The 19,069-nt window shown below is 34.6% G+C and overlaps 1 protein-coding gene across 5 annotated transcripts in view; it reads left to right on the forward strand.

Annotated features, from left to right (window-relative positions):
* TRPC1 (transient receptor potential cation channel subfamily C member 1) overlaps positions 1-19,069 on the forward strand; it is a 58,099-nt gene that overhangs the window by 16,638 nt on the left and 22,392 nt on the right. For 3 of the 5 annotated variants that reach the window (XM_005601067.4, XM_023621053.2, XM_023621054.2), the window contains 3 exons: positions 8,944-9,075; positions 11,834-12,029; positions 16,739-17,075. In XM_005601067.4, coding sequence (XP_005601124.3) covers positions 8,944-9,075; positions 11,834-12,029; positions 16,739-17,075 — 665 coding nt within the window. Of the gene's footprint in view, positions 1-8,943; positions 9,076-11,833; positions 12,030-12,532; positions 12,665-13,802; positions 13,988-16,738; positions 17,076-19,069 lie in introns of those variants that run through there. The other 2 variants (XM_070239107.1, XM_070239108.1) reach the window with 2 other exon arrangements.

The raw sequence follows: 19,069 nt of genomic DNA on the forward strand, positions 1-19,069 counted from the left end.
TATTAAGAACAACTGAGGAGTAAATGAACAAGAAAGTACTCCATCTTGGACAGGTTGAACAAGATTACACATGTGGGCATGTTGAATCAGGTGCAAGGTTCAGGGCTAGACTTGAGAACCTAATTTTCAGCATAAGCCTTTATATATATTATCCATATAAATATAGTTGAAATAATGTCAAGTGTAACATTCATTATGGAAAATGTGGTCTAGAAATGCCAGGCAGCCTGTTGACAAACTGTTTTCTAATAGAGGATTGTGGTGCGCTCTATCAAATTAGCTTTGAAGCTGCAAACCGTGCACCTCACTCCTTCCTCACCTTCAGAACAGATCTTTGGTAGGTTGACAGGCATAAATTCAGAAATTGGGAAAGTCTCCTGGGAATCAATTTAATGTTTATTTGCAGAGGTTTAACTGGAAATTTTTTCTATTTTCAAGTCTATTTGACAATGCGATCTGTGTTTCTCTTTGATAAAATGTGGTAATAGCTACGGCTATATCCTTTAACTTTTTAGCTTTAAAATGACTAGTCTGTAAAATGACAAACAGAAATGATCTTTAAGGTTTCTTTTAGTTTCAAAATCCTTTATTGATATTAAATACAAATACTTTCCAAATAGTATGCTTGGTAAGTACATGTGTGGTTGAAGCCCCTGGAGGTGGGAGGCTGGGGCTGGAGAGAACGCTTAACCTGGCTTGGTGTGAGGTGGGGAAAAAGCTTGTTCTGAAAGCTTTTAGAGGAGCTGTGGCTTGAGTTTGGTCTTTAAGTATGAATAAGAATTGCAGGGTGAAAGTATGGTATGTGTGGGCTTGTGGTTTATTTGGGGAACTGGAAATGGTTTGGTGTATTTGTAGAAGAGTTTGAGAGAGTTTGTTATTGATATTTGAGAAAACAGTTTAAGCAAATGTCAAAGGACCTTGACTAAAGTCCTTTCCAGGAATTGCTAAGTAGGGCTGCAGAAGAAAAGGACGTTAACAAAATGAGTCAAAAGAGATACAGGTAAAGGTTTCAGTGAAGTTGAAGAGCCAATGTACTGCAATAAGAAGTGAGGCAATCTGTATTCGTAAGATGCTGGTTTTTAAATTTCAGAGGTGGTGCAGTTCCCGGTGATGATAAGGTTTAGGGGCAATAATTTTAAAAGGGAGAGGGAAGGATGGTAGACTGTTGTAGTTTAGGAAAACATTTTCAGTAACATAATTGCTGCAATTTGGTTTTAGTCTCAATATTTGATGTATTATGAAATTTCAAATAACTTTGAAAGGAAATATGAAATCTTTATTATCTATTAAAGGAAGGCAAAGTTTTTAAAAAGTTGAGAAACACTGAAATTGGAAGAGATAACAAGTAATGGACTGCCAGTTAAATTTAATTTGCAGACGTACTTTGTTTAACCTGCACAGTTTTTTTTATGCTTTTGAATTTGAACGCCTGTAAGCCCCGTGTACACTCAGCTTTATTCACATTATTACCCACTTCACCCCTGAAAGCAATTGAATTTGTAAAACTTGGCTAGGTATCTACCAAGACAGTAGGATGTTGGTGTTGAAAAAATCAGTTAACTATGAGACTAATCTGAGGGATATGGAATTCTTTTATTAAAAATTATTTTGGGCTAGCCTTAGTGGCCTAGAGGTTAAGTTCGGTTCACTCTGCTTTGACAGCCTGGGTTCAGTTCCCAGGTGCAGGCCTACACCACTCATCTGTCAGTGGCCAGTCTATGACAGCAGCTCACATACAAAAAAGAGAAAGATTGGCAATAGATGTTAGCTCAGGGCAACTCTTCCTCAGCAAAAAAAAAGGCATGGAGTCTAGTCAACCCTTAGGGGGAAAATTATGTTTTTTTAGGTACACAAATAATACGTGAATAAATCCTTGTAAAAATTGTAACTTTAATATTGACCAATCCCAATTCTCCTCCCGTGTCTAGAACTAACGACTATTACCGGTTTGGTGTTGTATATCTGTTGCTTACTGTCTAATATTCTCATTGGTTAGAAATGTGATTCTTAACTGCGATGCTAGATTGGAAACTAGAGTCTCATCAATGGCTGTCAGTTAATGTTAAAGTTAGAAATTCCCTCTCCTGTGGAGTTTCTGCCTCTACGGATTCCATTCAAGTTTCCTCTCCCATTTCAATAATTTTGCCTGTTAATTAATCTTGCTTCATCTACTCCAGTTCTCTTATGCTTGTCCAAATATTTAAGTTGAACTATGTGTTTTAAAAGTACTTTGGATAATATGGAATTACATATTTCTGTATTCTTGGTGTGGATGAAGCCAAAACCCCAGAAAGCTACACAGAATATAATCACATAACTCCACAGGGCCTCAAAAAAGTTCTTTTTCTAAAATGTGGAGATTGATGATTTATAGCAAATATATTCAGTTGTATACCATCACCATAATGCAATATTCTAACATTTCCATAATTGGGAAAGATTCTCTCATGCTCATCAATGGTCAGTCCCTGCTCCCATCCCCAGCTGCAAGCAATCACAGATCTTTTTTCTGTCTGAAGTCTATAATTTTTTCTTTTCTAGAAATTTCATATAAATAGAACCATATAATGTGCTGACTTATGTCTCTGGCTTCTTTCACTTAGCATAATTTTTTTTGAGGTTCATCCATATTGTTGCATATATCAGTGGTTTGTTCCTTTTTATTGTTGAGTAGTATACCATTGTAGGATTAGCTTTTTGTTTATCCATTCACTAGTTGATGGACATTTGAGCTGTTTCCAGTTTTTGGCAGTAAACATTCACGTACAAGTCTTTGTGTGGACATTATGTTTTTATTTCTGTTGGGTAGATACCTAGAAGTAGAATTGCTGGATTGTATGTGTAACTCTTTAAGTAACAGCCAAACTGTTTTCCAGAGTGGTTGTACCATTTTACGGTCTCGTCAGCAATGTATGATAGTTCTAATTCCTCCACGTACTCACCAACACTAGTATAGGTTTTTGTGTAGACGTAGGTTTTCAACTCACTGGCTAAATACCAAGGAGTGTAAGTGCTGGATCATATGGTAAAAATATGTTTAGCTTTGTAGGAAATTGCCAGACTGTCTTCCAAAGTGCCTCTGCCATTTAGCATCCCACCAACAGTGAATGAGAGCTCCTTTCGCTCCACATCCTCGCCACCATTTCATGTTGTCAATGTTTTGCATTTTAACCATTCTAATAGGTATTTAGTGGTATTTCATTGTTTTAATTTGCAGTTGTCTAATGATGTATGATGCCGTGCATCTTTTCATATGTTTATATCCCATCTGTATATCTTCTTTGGTGAGGTGTCTGTTTAGATCTCTTGCCTATTTTTTAGTTGGGTTGTTTGTTTTCTTATTGTTGAGTTCTAAGAGTTCTTTTTGTATTTTAAATAACAGTACTTTGTCAGATATGTCTTTTGCAATTATTTTCTCCCAACTTGTGGCTTATCTTCCCATTCTTTTGGCTCATGGGTTATTTTAAAGTGTGCTGTTTTAGTTTCACATATTTGGGGGATTTCCCAGATTTCTTTCTACTGGTTATTTCTAATTTTGTTCCAACAGTTTCAGTGTTTTTATACTGTATTTTTAAAATAAGTTTTATTGAAATAGAATTCATGTACCATAAAATTCACCCTTTTATTGTATTCACAGAGTTGTGCGTTGATTAACATTATCTAGTTCCAGAATATTTTCATCACTTCAAGAAGAAACCTCATAACCATTAGCAGTCACCCTCCTAGCCCATAGAAACAACTAAACTTACTTTCTCTTCTTATGGATTTGCCTATTCTGGATATTTCATATAAATGACATCTTTCTGCTTCTTATTGGTCATTTATATATCTTCTTTGGAAATATGTCTATTCTAATCCGTTTCTTGGTTTTTAGTTGGTTATCTGCCTTTTTATTACTGAATTATCTTCTAGATACAAGTCCCTCATCAACTATATGATTTGCAGAACTTTTTCCCTTTCTGTCAGTTGTCTTTTCACTTTTTTAATGGTTTACTTTGAAACACAAAAGTTTTCAATTTTGATGGAGTCCAATTGACCTCCTTTTTCATATCATAGCTAGGAAACCATTGCTTAATTTGGAGAATGTACTTTGTATGATTTTGTTCTTTTTTTTTAATGTATCAAGACTAGTTCTGTGGCCTAGCATGTGATCCAACATGGAGAATATTGTAGGTACTCTTGAAATAATATATTTTCTGCTGTTTTGGGGTGAGCATTCTATAAATTTCAGTTTGATCGTATATTTTTTCATAGTGGTCAAGTCTTCCTTATCCTACTGGTTTTCTATCTAGTTGTTCTATCAGTTTCTGGGAGATGAATATTAAAATTTCGAAATGTATCAGAATGTATAATCTGTCATTGGATGGATATTCTACAGATGTCTCATGTCTAATTGGTTAATAGTGTTGTTCAATTCTTGTTGTTGATCTTCTGTCTAGTTATTCTATGTATTGAAGGTGGGGTATTGAAGTCTTCAACTGCTGCTGTTCATTGTCTATGTCTCTATTCTGTCAGTTTTTCTTCATATATTTTGGTGCTCTGTTGTTAGTTACATATATATTTATAATTGTTTTCTCTTCCTGATAGATTGACCTTTTTATCATTATAAAATGTTGCTCTTTATCTCTAGTAACACTTTGGGGGGGGCGGGTTTAAAGTTGATGTTAGTGAAGCTTTCCTGTGGTTTCTGTTTGCATGCTATGTCTTTTTCCAGATTTTTACTTTCAATCTGTTTGTGTCTTTGAATCTAAAGTGTGTCTTCTGTAGACAACATATAGTTGGATCATGCTTTTTTAAATCTAGTCTGACAACCTCTGCCTTTTTATTGGATTGTTTAAACCATTCACATTTAGTGTTTAGGATATGGTTGTAATCACATATGTCATTGTACTTTTTGTTTTCTATGTGTCTCTTTTTTTCTTTTTCAATAAATTTGGTAAGTTTTTGGCTATTATTTTTTCAAAAATTTTTTCATCTCTTTGCTTATTTTGGTTATGAGTATGTTACGTTAGTTTGATTAATAGTATTCCGTATCTCTGTGAGTCTTTGTTCATTTTCTTCTTCTTTCTTCTCTCTGTTCTTTGGCTTGCATAATCTCTGTTAATATATCTTCAGGTTTGCTAATTCTTTCTTCTGCCAGTTCAGATCTACTGTTGAGGCTTGTATTATTTTGCTTGGGCTGTCATGTCAAGGTACTGCAAACTGGGTGACTTAAACAACAGAAATTTCTCATCTTACGGTTGTGGGGCCTACAAGTCTGAAATTAAGATGTTGTTAGGGTTAATTCCTTCTGAGGGCTGTGAAGGAATGATCTGTTCCAGCCTCTTTCCTTGGCCATCTTCTTGTTCACATGGCATCTCACTATATGTGTACCTGTCCCCAAATCCCCCCAAATTTTTTATAAGGACACCAGTCATATTGGACTTAGGCCCACTTTAATGTCTTCATTTTAACTGGTTTCCACTGCAAAACCCTATCTTCAAATAAGGTCATATTTTAAGATACTGGTGGATAGGACTTCAACACATGAACTCGGGGGGAGGGGGATGACACAATTAACCCATAACAAGCCTCTCTAGTGAATTTTAATTTCAGTTATTGTACTTTTCAATTATATAATTTCCGTTTTGTTCTTCTTCATAATTTTTTTCTCTCTTTTTGATATTCTCTATTTGATACAACATTGTCATTATGTCCTTTTTTACTTCTTTAATCACACTTTCCTTTAGTTCTGTGAATATATTTATAATGGCTACTTTGAAATCCTTTTCTGACATCTGTTAAATCTGACATCTGGTCACTCACAGGCATTTTCTGTTCCCTTTTTTTTCTTCTGGGATATGGGCTATATTTTCTTGTTTCTTTGCGTGTCTCTCAATGTTTTGCTGGAAACTGGACATTTTAGATAATATATTGTAGCAATTCAGTATGCTAGTCCCCTCTGTTTCCTGGCAATTGTTATTATTTGTTTGTTTATTTTTTTAGTGACTAGCTGGAAGATTTTAGTGAAGTCTATTTTCCCCACTCTGATGTTGCTCCTCAGTGAGTCACAGCTTACCTTTTTCTTGTACATCTAGTATTTCTTTCTTTGAAATCTGAACAGTCTAGTATATATTGTAGTAACTCTAGATACTGTTTTATTTTTTTAAGGAGTTTTTTTAAATTACTTTCCTGGTCTGCAGAAGCTGCCTACCTATGGTATATAATCATTGATCTCTGTGCTTAGTTTATTTTTTTATTCTTATTTTTCTTTTTTAACATTGATTCCTAAGGGTCATTTCAGTGTCTGCCTAGGTCACCCAATGATTTAGGCAGAGGTTATGTTAATACACTTTGAGCTCATAAGGGTTCTACCCACTCCTGATCAATCTGTGGGTTCATTGGCGAATACATTCAAAATTGTAGCCATTTCTCAAGAGTTCCATGTCGTTTTCTCCTTACCAAACTTTCTAATGTTCCCCACACATGCCTGATTTTTTTAGTCAGCCAAGGATCTGTGGAGCCCTTCTAGTAATCCTTCTATGGCTTTTATCATTTTCAAGATTTCTCTGTTAAATTTCTGCTTGGTCCACTGTTTGCTTCAACTCAGACTGCAAGCTCTGTCTTGCAAAGCTATGGGTTTTCCCTGTTTATCTCCACCAAAGATAGCAAAGCTGTAAGTTTTTGCCTCCCACTGAATTGATTTTTCTTCTTTTGGCACAAAAGTACAGGTTTACCAGCTTCAGGCCAGAAAATTGCAGTTCTCATTAACTGAACTGGGGGCAGGGGTGACGGAGGCAGCTTCAGTCAAGAAAGCCACAGATTCCAGGCATTCTTGCCTGAAGCTCTGGCAGTTTTTCAGTAGTCAGCAATTCTCAATAGACACTTTCCAGTGGCCTGAAATGGTTGATTTTTTTAAATATCATTTTGTCCAGTTTTATGCATATTTTTTGTGTTGTGCAACCACTAACCTCTTCATACCACCGTTACTTTTGATAGTGTTTTGAATACCATAAATGATAGATTTTGTAAAGTGAGGCAGCCTCATTATTTGTCAGATCATATCTAAATGCTTTCCACACAATGGCACTTCATTATGATTCCAGCATAATTGGTTGCCACCATTACTAGCAGTCACTCTTCCTGTGCATTTCGTCGCTAATCCTTAATATATTTTGAGACATGATAATGTAAGTTAATACAAAAGTCATTTTTAGAAACAATCCGATAAAATTAATTGATGAAGACATTGATGGAAACAGAAAGGTAAGTTGCTTATATACATATTTTCTTAGCTTTTTGGACAGTTTCAGTGTCGGCAAATACCTCTTCAGAAATCCTTACTTCAGATACAGATAATTGTGCCAGTTAATTGAATAGCTAGATCATAACTGGATTTCATAAATATTGTTGTTTTAAAATGCATTATACAGGGCTACTTTTGTATCTAAGTGAGACATGAAACCTATAGAGTGAGTAAGGACTATTTCAATAAATTTGTTTAAATAAAAATTTTAAATTTCCACATAGAAAACTCCATTGCAAGGAAAGTAAAAAGACAAAGAGAAATCTGGGAAAAAATATTTAAAACACTTTTGACTAGACAGAGGGTTAATTTCTTTGATATGGAGAGAGCTCTTACAAATTGATGAAAATGATGAATAATCACCAGAAAAATAGGCTAACAAAAATGAACAGGCAGTTTACAGAAGAAGTATAAATGGATAGTAAACATGAAAGGATGCTCAAGCTTCTAAAGAAATTCAGAGTAAAATAACTCTAAAATTCCATTTTTCATCCTTAGGTTGGCAAAGATTAAAAAAATTGATGATGTCCAGTATTAATGAAGATATGAGGGGAAATGGGCTCTCCTTATTGTTAGTGCTTTGGAAGCATCTATCAGAATTTAAAATACATATGCCATTTTATCAGGCAATTCTAAGTGTGCAAAGGATGTATGAACTAAAGAATATTCATTGCTTCATTATTTACAGAAGTAAAAAATTAGAAGCAACCTAAGCGTCCATTAATGGAGATCTCATGGACCTCCACCAAATGAAGAACCGTCCAGTTTTAGGAAGTAATGAGGTGGCTCTGTACATAGTGACATAGAAAGAGATCCTGATGTATTATAAGTTGTCCCTTTATGTAGCATGTCTGATTATATTTGTGTGTGAATAGAAAATATCAGGAAGCATATTTGCAGTTCTCTGAAATGTAACTATCTTTGAGGGCGTAGAGTTGTCGGAAGGAGGAGAATTGAGAGCATCATGTTTCTAAACTGCTTGTTTTTTTAATAACAGATGTATTAAATTTATATTTAAAAGAGAGATATGCATTATATAATGTCTACCAAATTAATAAATTAATAAGATATTGAAATATATTGACTATATTGAAATATGAACATTAATTAGTTTACAGAAGGTAAAAGGAGTACTTTTCTATTAGCTAGATATTATGCATAAACGAATAATTTCGTTCTTAAGACTTGAAATATCCTTCAAAAGTAACCTGGTTGAACTGAGTCATACGATGTATATATATATATATCATATTAAAGTAGTCTTCATTGGGGAAGGAAAAATTTAATACTTATCTATATCATATTCAAAATTTATTAGTTATTAGCATATTTCACTTAATGTTGAGTTCACGAATAGAAATTTTTAAAAATTAAATTGGATCGAGCAATACAAAGTTTTGAACCTATGAAAAGAAATACTAAAATAATTTCCTTAAAAGCAATAAATATAAAATTTTTCAATATTTATATCTCAAAATATTTAATTTTTAAGTCTTTTTTATGCATTATCTTGTAATAAATATATATTATGGTTGTTTTATTTTCTTTTAATTTGATAATACTTGAATTGTAAATTTATGAAAATTATAGGTTAAAAATGCTGATCATATGTGTATAATAAAGTTTATTTTACCTTATGGAATCAAATTTTATCACAGGTTTCGTCTTGATATATATCGATGTTTGGCCAGTCCGGCTCTAATAATGTTAACAGAGGAAGATCCAATTCTGAGAGCATTTGAACTGAGTGCTGATTTAAAAGAACTAAGCCTTGTGGAAGTGGAATTCAGGTGGGAATGAATGGAAATTATAAATTACATAATGCCTTTTTTTTCTCCAGAATCTTTTCAGCCTGAGTGTCTTCATAAGCCAAATTATGGTTTATATTTATTTGCATTTATTTATATTGATCCAAGATGACCACACCTTGCTTCCGCCTACTTGGGATCTTCCTGCTCCCTCAATGGAACAGACGCTGGTGCTACTCAGGTCACTCCTTCCCCATCTGCCCTCTGCCACTCTCATGCTATCCTAAATCCCCCCTTTGTTCAGTGACCCCAAAGGCATTCTAAGCAGTGTGAAGAGTGGAGCCTTCAGCAAACTCGTTTATAACTGCTCTCTGTCCTTCCTCCCTCCTTCCCAGATTCTGTACTCGCCCTCGGAGCCTGATCCTTCAGAACTCTCAAAAACAGAATGCTTTCTGTGTGTCAGGGATGTTTCTCATGCACAGACATAGTCCCTTTTCACTGTTTGGTGAGATTTTCTGTTAGGAGAAACATAACATGTAGACATAAAAGTAAAATACTGCTGATTAAGAGGGTCGAGTTTTCTTCTGAAATGAAGAGTTAAGTGTACTTCTGGCACTTTGTATACCCAAAGAATCACTGTTACAATATTCCCTTAGAGAGGTGAGTTGGGGGTGGGGGAGGGGAGCTTTGAGACAAACAGCCTATTAAACTACTGATCTAAACATTAAAAAAAATAGTCCATAGAAAACTACATTTAGTAGACTTGAGGAAGAGCTCTGAGACTTCGCCTTATGTTAAAGCATCCCTGGTGCTCTCTGAAGAAGAAGGAACTGGTCGAGATTTCTTGCCAGCCCCTACTGTGAGGTTTCTAGGGGAGTCACACCTATTCCCACCTATTTTTTCAAGTCCGGCTGATATTGGAGCCCCATGTGTTGCATTGCATTCCTCCAGTGACTTGACAAGATGGAGAAAGTTCAAACTTCTGCTTCCTGCAAGGACAGTGAGAAGCTTAAAATTTTCTTTAGCCTTAACAACCGTATATACTGTGTTCTTGATAGCTCTGAGTTCTAGAAATTTTTAAAAAATGCCTATTCATAAGTTTTCAAGTTTGGAACTGCTGTATTTTAATTTGGATAAATTAAAATTTATTTAAACTTGATGTGACATAAAATATATACTTTGATTAATACATAAGACATGGTTAAAATGTAACTTGTTCCTACTTTTAACTTTATTAGCACATGAGGCTGTTAATAAATTATTCCTTTTAAATATGAATAGCTTCCTATTATAATCTCATAATTAGAGTTCTGAGTTATCATATAAAATAGAATTCATTCAACTCCTTCAGAAAAGGATTTGAAGCAACTGCTATGATTATATTGTAATCATAGAATAATGAAGTTAGATTTTGACGTGATCATAGAACCCGTTTACTTCAATCCCCTAGACAGGGAAAGTGATCTATATAGGTTAGATGTCTTACTGATTTCAGCATCTAATTAGGGACAGAGTTGACAATGAAAGTAGGAGCAGAGTTGTAACTAGAACATAGGACTCCTGGCTTCTAGTCTACTCTATTTCTATCTAAACTATACAGCTGCTAATTAGTTTTCCAGTAATCTGTTAGAGATTAAGCAAATTAGATTAATAAAATTATTAATTTTTACCTCTGAATCTAGTGGTCTGTCAATGTTTAGCTAAAGGTATCTTTGTGATGATAGGCACTTTTGATGAATGTTCCCATCTGCAATTAGATGCCTAGACTAGGAAGCAGGTAATACTTCATTTGTTAAAGAAATCAACTACTTGTTCTTAGATAGTTTTAGTTAACAAATGCATTATCGTCAATGCAAAGAATGGATGAGAAAAATGTTAGCCTGTAAGGAAAAGAAATTTTTAATTCTTTGAGTATGATTTTATGCAGCCAGTTCATTGAAAACCCCATTGTATGAACGATTAACCAGTAAGAAATCTTCCTATTTTCCCTTCCTTTCCCTTTAAGGGAAAAAAAAAAATCTGAATAAAAAATTCTTTTCTGAAGTCCAATGGCAGTTGACTTATAATTATTGACTTCTAATTTCGTTTTTAAATTGTTATTATGCTCAGGCATAAGTTTAATGTAATTACTATTTTTTAAAAGAATTATCTACTAAAACTTCTTAGTTTCTTACAAATTGGTTTAGGTATGCCTTTAACAAGCAGTTAAATCCTAAGTTTCAGGGAAAGTGATTCTGAAAGAGAATTCTTTGCTAGGCATGTTTCACTATCTTTCTTTCTAACTTGAATTTTGTTCAAGTGAGCACTTTAAAAATGAATCAAAACACTTTTAATATAAGAAATGCATAAACATATTGTAGACTTATTGAAAAAACCTCTAGTTAAAAATTATATAATATTTATTGGATAGCATTAAGATATTGTTTCTATTGTTTAGATAAATAACATAAAAGGAAATTCTGTAGCAAACTTCTAGAGAGTGAAGGCAGGTGAGTTAAGTGAAGAACAGCTAGTTGATAAATATTATCAGAATTTCTAGAAATATCATTACATATAAAAGAACGCTGTGCTCATCTAAGATTATCAGTGTGAACACAGGGAACATAATTGTTACATTTTCCCCCAAAGCTGTGGAGAATTTCTGTACCTACTAGTAGGTTCGAGTGTCAACACAAAATGACTTCAGATTTTGTGTAGCAGTTAGAATTAAAATGTCACTGAGTAACAAAATTTCTAGTGAGAACAGCTTCATTAGAAGATGGAAGTGACATTTCTAAGAACAGACTGTTGCATTTTGCAGGAATGATTATGAGGAACTAGCTCGGCAATGTAAAACGTTTGCTAAAGATTTGCTTGCACAAGCCCGGAATTCACGCGAATTGGAAGTTATCCTAAACCATACGTCTAATGATGAGCATCTTGACAAACGGGGATTATTAGAAGAAAGAATGAATTTAAGTCGTCTAAAACTTGCTATCAAATATAACCAAAAGGAGGTATGAGGTTTTCTGTGATCTATCTAAATTATTTCCTCCACAGTAGTCTGGTGGCTCAGAGCAAAGGCTTTGGAGCAACACATCTAGGTTGAGATCCTAGTTCTGCTTCATAAAAACTGTTTGTCCTTGAGAAGGTTATTGAATCTGTCTGAGCTTTAGTTTTAAGAATTCAGTAAGAATATGTATTTAAAGTTTAGCACGAGTACTAGTATTAAGCAAGTACTCAAAAGTGGTAGTTGCTAATATTTTTAAGAATATTACTTATAATAATATAGATGTTAATTTAATGTTTTTGCCAAATATTAGCTACGCAGGTGAAATTCTATGTAGTAAGTGACTTCAAAATGAAGTTGCTATCTTGGCATTTTGTCTGTCATAGGTTTGTTTTGATCTGGTTATAAGTAGCCCTTTCTGTAATAATAGTGCCTTTCTGTTTAAAAACAAAGTATCAGATATTATGTTTCCTGATTCTTCTTATTTGTTAATTCATTGTGAAACCCAAGGTGGAGAGGCACATGCTATGATAACTAAGTTGAACCTGGCTCTTCTGGCATCATCCCTTCCTATTAAGGGAAATACCTCTTTCTACTCCCCATACACACACATGCACATGATCAGGAACTTGAAGAAGGAAGGTATGCATTTTAAATTTTATTTTTTGAGATAATTTACTAAACATGTAGATAATGATAATCCAATTGATAGTATGGGGTGTGGATAAATGGTACTTTTAAGGTATTATTTCTAAGACATTTTTATTATTGATATAGATGTTGGAATAAAACTTGCTTGTAAAATTTATATTAATATAAAAATGGGGCTGAAATAGATAATGGTAGAAGGCAAGATACAGGACCTTTGGTGCTAGGAGCAGGATTTTTTGTTATCTTGGTTGAAAATTGGAGCCTCATAATGGCTTTTTTTAGGAAATTGATGCAGGAATTTTAAGCTGTTTACTTTAAGATTACCTAGACAGTGTATTGCTTATCTAGATCCCTGGCTCAAACCCTATACTTTTTCTAGTACACCAAGATTCTTGCTCCAGGTAGAACATTTATAGGGGAAAAAAATTAAGTACCAGAATTTGGTTTAGTGTAGCTATAAGATTATAAATCAATAACATACCTATGTGGCTTAAAAAGGAAATACAATGCTAATGTCTATAAGTGGAAACAGAGAATATAGCAACCGTGATGTGATCTTCCTCTAGTTATACATTTTGACTAGATCTTATTGGCTAGATCTTAGGTTAATTTACTTACTTGTGTGTTCCATAACCTAAAATAGACGTGAATACTAGAAAATGATAGAGTAAAGAGATAACACGATACAAAATCAACTTAAGTGATTGAAAAAAGAACCTTAAAGAAAGATAGAACCAAGATTATCGTGGTTAGGGAAGAAAAACTAAAAGGCCATTCCCTAATGAGATATATATATATATATACTTGAAAGACTCACAGAGGATAACCAAATGTTCCATCCTAAAGAAGATGAAAGGGAAGAAAGCAAGAATAGTAATATTTTTAGTTGAAAGGAAGATACTCTATAATTTTAGTCATCAGTGAAAATGTAAACTAACTTTTGAAACTAGATTTCTAAATGTGATCAAAGGTAAAGATGATATTTTCCCAAATAGTTGGTAGATTTTGTTCAGATTATCCATCCTGGATAACAAACTACCCTGAAGCTTAGTTGCATAAAACAGTGTTTCATAGTCATTTTATAATAATTTCATAATCATTTTTTATGCTCTTGGATTCTCTCGGTCAGGAATTAGGAAGGGGCACAGCAGGGATGATTTGTCTCTGCTTCACTGTGTCTAGTGTCTCACCTAGAGATAACTCAAATGCCTGAGGGCTACAGTCCGTCTGGAAGCTTCTTCACTCATATGTCTGGTGCCTGAGCAGCAGCTGAGGACTCAGGAACAGGGAGCTTTGAGTGGGCTGAGTGCTCAGGTGGGTGGGTCCATAGAGCATGGGGCTTCCGAGAACTCATGACTGGAACCCTAGAGGGGCATGGCCAATGTGGTGGGTAGGCTTCGAGGAGATGGTCTGAGAAGCCTCAGAGGGCTGACTGAGTGCCTGCATGTAGCCTCTCTGTGTGACCTGGGCTTCTTCACAGCATGGTGGCTTCAGGGGTGTAAGACTTTTTACATAGCAGTTCATGGCTCTAAGAGCATGTGTTTCTCAAACAAGGTGGAAGCTGCATGGCTTTTTAAGACCTACTTTCAGAAGTCACATAGCACCACTTTGTCCAGAATCTGCTGGTTAAAGCAATCACAAGCTTGTTGAATTGAAGGGTAGGGAACATTGATAGCCCACTTCTTGATGAGAGGAGTATCAAACAATTCTATCTATGCTTTTTTTGTTTTGTTTTGTTTTTTAAAGATTTTATTTTTCCTTTTTCTCCCCAAAGCCCCCCAGTACATACTTGCATATTTTCAGTTGTGGGTCCTTCTAGTTGTGGCGTGTGGGACGCTGCCCCGACATGGCTGGATGAGCAGGGCCATGTGTGCACCCAGGATCAGAACTGGTGAAACCCCGGGCCGCCGAAGCGGAGCGCACGAACCTAACCACTCAGCCACGGGGCCGGCCCCTGTATCTGTGTTTTAAAACCACCACAGACTTAGAACATTTCCAACTGAAGTTTTGTTCTTCCAAATACATATTAAATATCAGTGTTATTTAAGTCACCACTATATAGAGGGATGGCAAGGACAGCAGTCAGTCCTGAGATTGCTTTGATATTTGAGGGAAGGGTAACACCTCTAAGTTTGGGATGCTACTAAACTGGGTTGTTGGTGGGAGGCAAAGCTCTTTCTCTCTCAGGTATTTCATCTTGAGGGACAAATTAAGATTCCCCAAGAACACTGGAATCTGAGCAGAAGAATAAAGAATGACGTAAAGCTTAACTGTCAAAAATAAGTAAAGCTTATTAGGAAATTTCTTGATAAGCACAATAATAACAACAAAAAAGTCTGTCCAGTCTTTTTTTTTTTGTGAGGAAGATTCACTCTGAGCTAACATCTGTTGCCAATCTTCCTCTTTTTGCTTGAGGAAGATTGTTGCTGAGCTAATACCTGTGCCAGTCTTCCTCTATTTTGTATGTAGGACGCTACCACAGCATGGCTTGGTGAGCAGTGTGTAGGTCCACACCTGGGATCTGAACCCATGAACCCCGGGCCACTAAAGTGGAGTGTGTGAACCTAACCACTATGCCACTGGGCTGGCCCCTGTGCAGTTTTTTTTTTTACTACATTGTTGAATAAAGTATATTCTATCTCAGGATAAATCATTTTAAAACAGAAGATTGCCAAATATTATTTTAGAGATTATGATCACTTGTACTTTACTTTGGTAATTTCAAACCTGATCACATTATTGTATCCAGAGTTATCAGAATCCTTAAATTATACAGATCTTCCTTAACTTGTGATGGGGTTACGTCTCAATAAACCCATTGTAAGTTGAAAATATCATTCGTCAAAAATGCGTTTAATACATCTAATCTGCTGAACATCATAGCTCAGCCCAGCCTACCCTAAACATTCTCAGAACACTTACACAAGCCCACAGTTGGGCAGTGTCATCTCACACAGAGCCTGTTTTGTAATACAGTGTTGAGTATCTCCTGTAATTTACTGAACATTGTACTGAAAGTGACAGACAGAAGGCTGTACTTGTGTCAGTTGTTCACCCGGTGATCGCGGGGCTGGCTGGGAGCTGCCGCTCACTGCCCCTGCCCAGCATCACGAGAGGGATCTTACTGCATGTCGCTGGCCAGGGGAAAGATCAAAATTCCAAATTCAAAGTATGGCTTCTACTCAATTCATTGCACTTTGGCACCATCGTAAAATCAAAAAATCATAAGTGGAACCATCGTTGAGTCAAGAACCATCTGTACTTCACTACATGAGCATTATATTGGGAAAATATTGCTTCTGAAATTTGCAAACTAAGAAACTTTGTAAACTTTGGTAAATTAATTTCTGTACTTGAGCTAAAATTTTCCCCTTATTTGGGAATAGTTTTCCTTTTCTTCTCATACAGAATTAAATTTTAAGCAGATTAAAAGTATCTTTAATACATGTTAAGAAATTTTCAGTATTTTCATGGAGCATAAGCATGTCTGATGTTTAGACTTTGCTTGCTTCACTATCTTGACATCTTGGTTTCTTGTAATTGAAATCATTAGTTTTTCTAGACTGAAGTCTCTTTCTATGGATTGTGCCTGTTAACTTTAAAATTTCATAAACATTATTATGAGTCTTTATAAATTAAATGTTTCAAAATGACTAAGTAGGCTAGTAATAGTAGTTAATACTTATATAGTACATGCTATGAGCCAGGCACTATTTTAAGAGCTTTATATTTAATCTTCATAACAAGTTTATGAGTAGATACTGTTAGTATCCCCATTTTACAGATGGGGAATTTGAGGCTTTGAGAGGTTTCAAAACTTGCTCAAGGTCATTTCATCAGTGGCAGAGCCTGGATTTCAATCTAGATAATCTGGCTCCAGAGTCTGTGCTCCTAACCTCTACACTCTTTTATTTTAGTACATTTAAGGAAAAAAGAAAACTATGCGGAGTGTATAGAATTGATTTTCAAACTGTTATTGAAACTTGGAATACCAGTTAAATAATGGTATGATCAGTTCGTATTTATAGATTTTATTTTACTTTTGTGTGTGTGTGTCCTTTTCAGTTTGTCTCCCAGTCTAACTGCCAGCAGTTCCTGAACACTGTTTGGTTTGGACAGATGTCAGGTTACCGACGGAAGCCCACTTGTAAGAAGATAATGACTGTTTTGACAGTTGGCATCTTTTGGCCAGTTTTGTCACTTTGTTATTTGATAGCTCCCAAATCTCAGTTTGGCAGAATCATTCACACACCTTTTATGAAATTTATTATTCATGGAGCATCATATTTCACATTCCTGCTGTTACTGAACCTGTACTCTCTTGTCTACAATGAGGATAAGAAAAACACAATGGGACCAGCCCTTGAAAGAATAGACTATCTTCTTATACTGTGGATTATTGGTAAGTATCCAGTTAGTTTGGAAGGTTCTGCCTTTCTTTAAACCATTAATTCTACCTTGCTTGGTGGCATTGTAAACATCTGCGTTCAATTTCTAAGTTTACACTGTTTACACAGCAAGAATTTGAACACTTCCACGATCATTGAAGACTAATGAACTTGATGGTAAGGAAACATCTCTTATTTACTATTACTTAATTACATGGAAGTAAAAAATTCTTTATTCTCAGTCTAAAATTGTTCATGATTGTTAAAACAGAAAAACAAATTTTACTGATGAATGCTTTTTTTGGTATAAGAGTATGAACCTTTGCTTAGGTATTTTGAAATGTAAATACATTTTGTACTCATTTGCATTGTATAAGCTAACTGTCTTGTTTTATTATATCATTAGGTTTCCTTTTAAGAACTTAGGAACTTTTGTAGTTACATCTTACTTTATTTCTATTATAGGAACATTTAAATTAAGCTTAATCATATAAATCAGTTCTTTATAATGATAGCCAGATCTCTTTAGAAATGGCAGTTTTGTAAAATGTAAGGCATTTTATTTTCTGAAAATTGTTTTTTATAAGTTTTATGCTATATAATAAATATCTTAAATGACCTTCTGCAGTTTTTACTGCTTTTGCCCTGGGGGTGGGGAGGAGTTGAGTTACAATCACATTGTATATTTATGGTCTTTTAATGACGTCTTTTTTATATCCCTCTGGATCTTCAACCTTGTTTTTAACCTCAGCATTTCCCACCTGTCCTACTATTTGCTATAGATAAAAGGATATTGAAATTTAGTCCTTTCTATGGTATACAGCACTGATTGATTACTATGTTCTTGATTGATTCAATTATTAAATAATTTGAGAAGAGTTATTATACAGTTTTCACTTTTAGTTCTCTTTCAGCTATAAAAATAATTTTCATATTTTGGGATTTTTATTTTTACTTGGAAATCACTTAATTTCAAGTAACTTGACTTCAGTCACAGTTTTATTACTTTTAGCAGTATTCGATCTATGATACATTAATGTTTAAAATTAGGTAGATAAAGTAAAAATAATACACGTCTGATCTTTAGGTTAAAGAGGATTAAATAATTTCTTCTTGTTAACATTTTCCTGTTTTCTGTATTTCTTCTGTCCTGTAAAATTCAATAGTTTAGGAAATAATTTATGCTTTATCATATATAGTTCCAAATTGCATGTTGTGGATCTTTCCAATGTGGGATTTATTTATATTGTTTTTTGAATAGGGAAAAAAAGTTAGGCTGAAAGGAATCTCTAAGAAACACTTCTTCCCTCTATTTAGTAACTACTTTTGAAAGATGGTTATATATCTTAGTCATAAAGGAAGAAGATTATGTATCATTTATCTATAACCTGTTGTTTAAATAGTAGTAAGAAAGAAAGAATATGTTCTTCATTTTGTAAATAAGAGTTTACCCAATTCCGTATAAGAATTGTTATATTCAATGTCAAATTAAAGTTTATATTTCTCAGCAGTGAGTAAAAATTCACTCAACTCAAAAAGTCATACCACTCTTTGAATATCATAAATATTGCTGCTGTCACTGATTTTCATAATAATGGTAAAACTATGGCTACTCCTTTTTAAGCATGATAGCCCTCTTTTCAATATCATTTACATTTCAATGTATACACACATGCACGCGCACGCACGCACACACAATATGACTAATTTTCTAACCGTATTCTGCCGCAGTAGAAGAGTGCAATGTGAATTAAGCCGGTAAAATTCCTGGGTGTTTTACTTTTCTCAGCACAGTTAGATCTGAAACAGTTAGATCTGAATAGACCTTGCCAAGAGGTCTTCTAAGCCTGTTATGTAAATAGAGCCCTCTGGGCTTCCTTAAACATATAGATCTGACCCTATTCTAACTGAGCGTGTAGGACTAGTTTGCCTGCTTCTCTAAGGCACTCCTTCTTATTTCAAGAAATGAATACAAGTTTTGGCTCACAATGATAGACTTTTGTGCATT

The sequence above is a fragment of the Equus caballus genome, chromosome 16, assembly GCF_041296265.1.
Source record: "Equus caballus isolate H_3958 breed thoroughbred chromosome 16, TB-T2T, whole genome shotgun sequence".
NCBI lineage: Eukaryota > Metazoa > Chordata > Mammalia > Perissodactyla > Equidae > Equus > Equus caballus.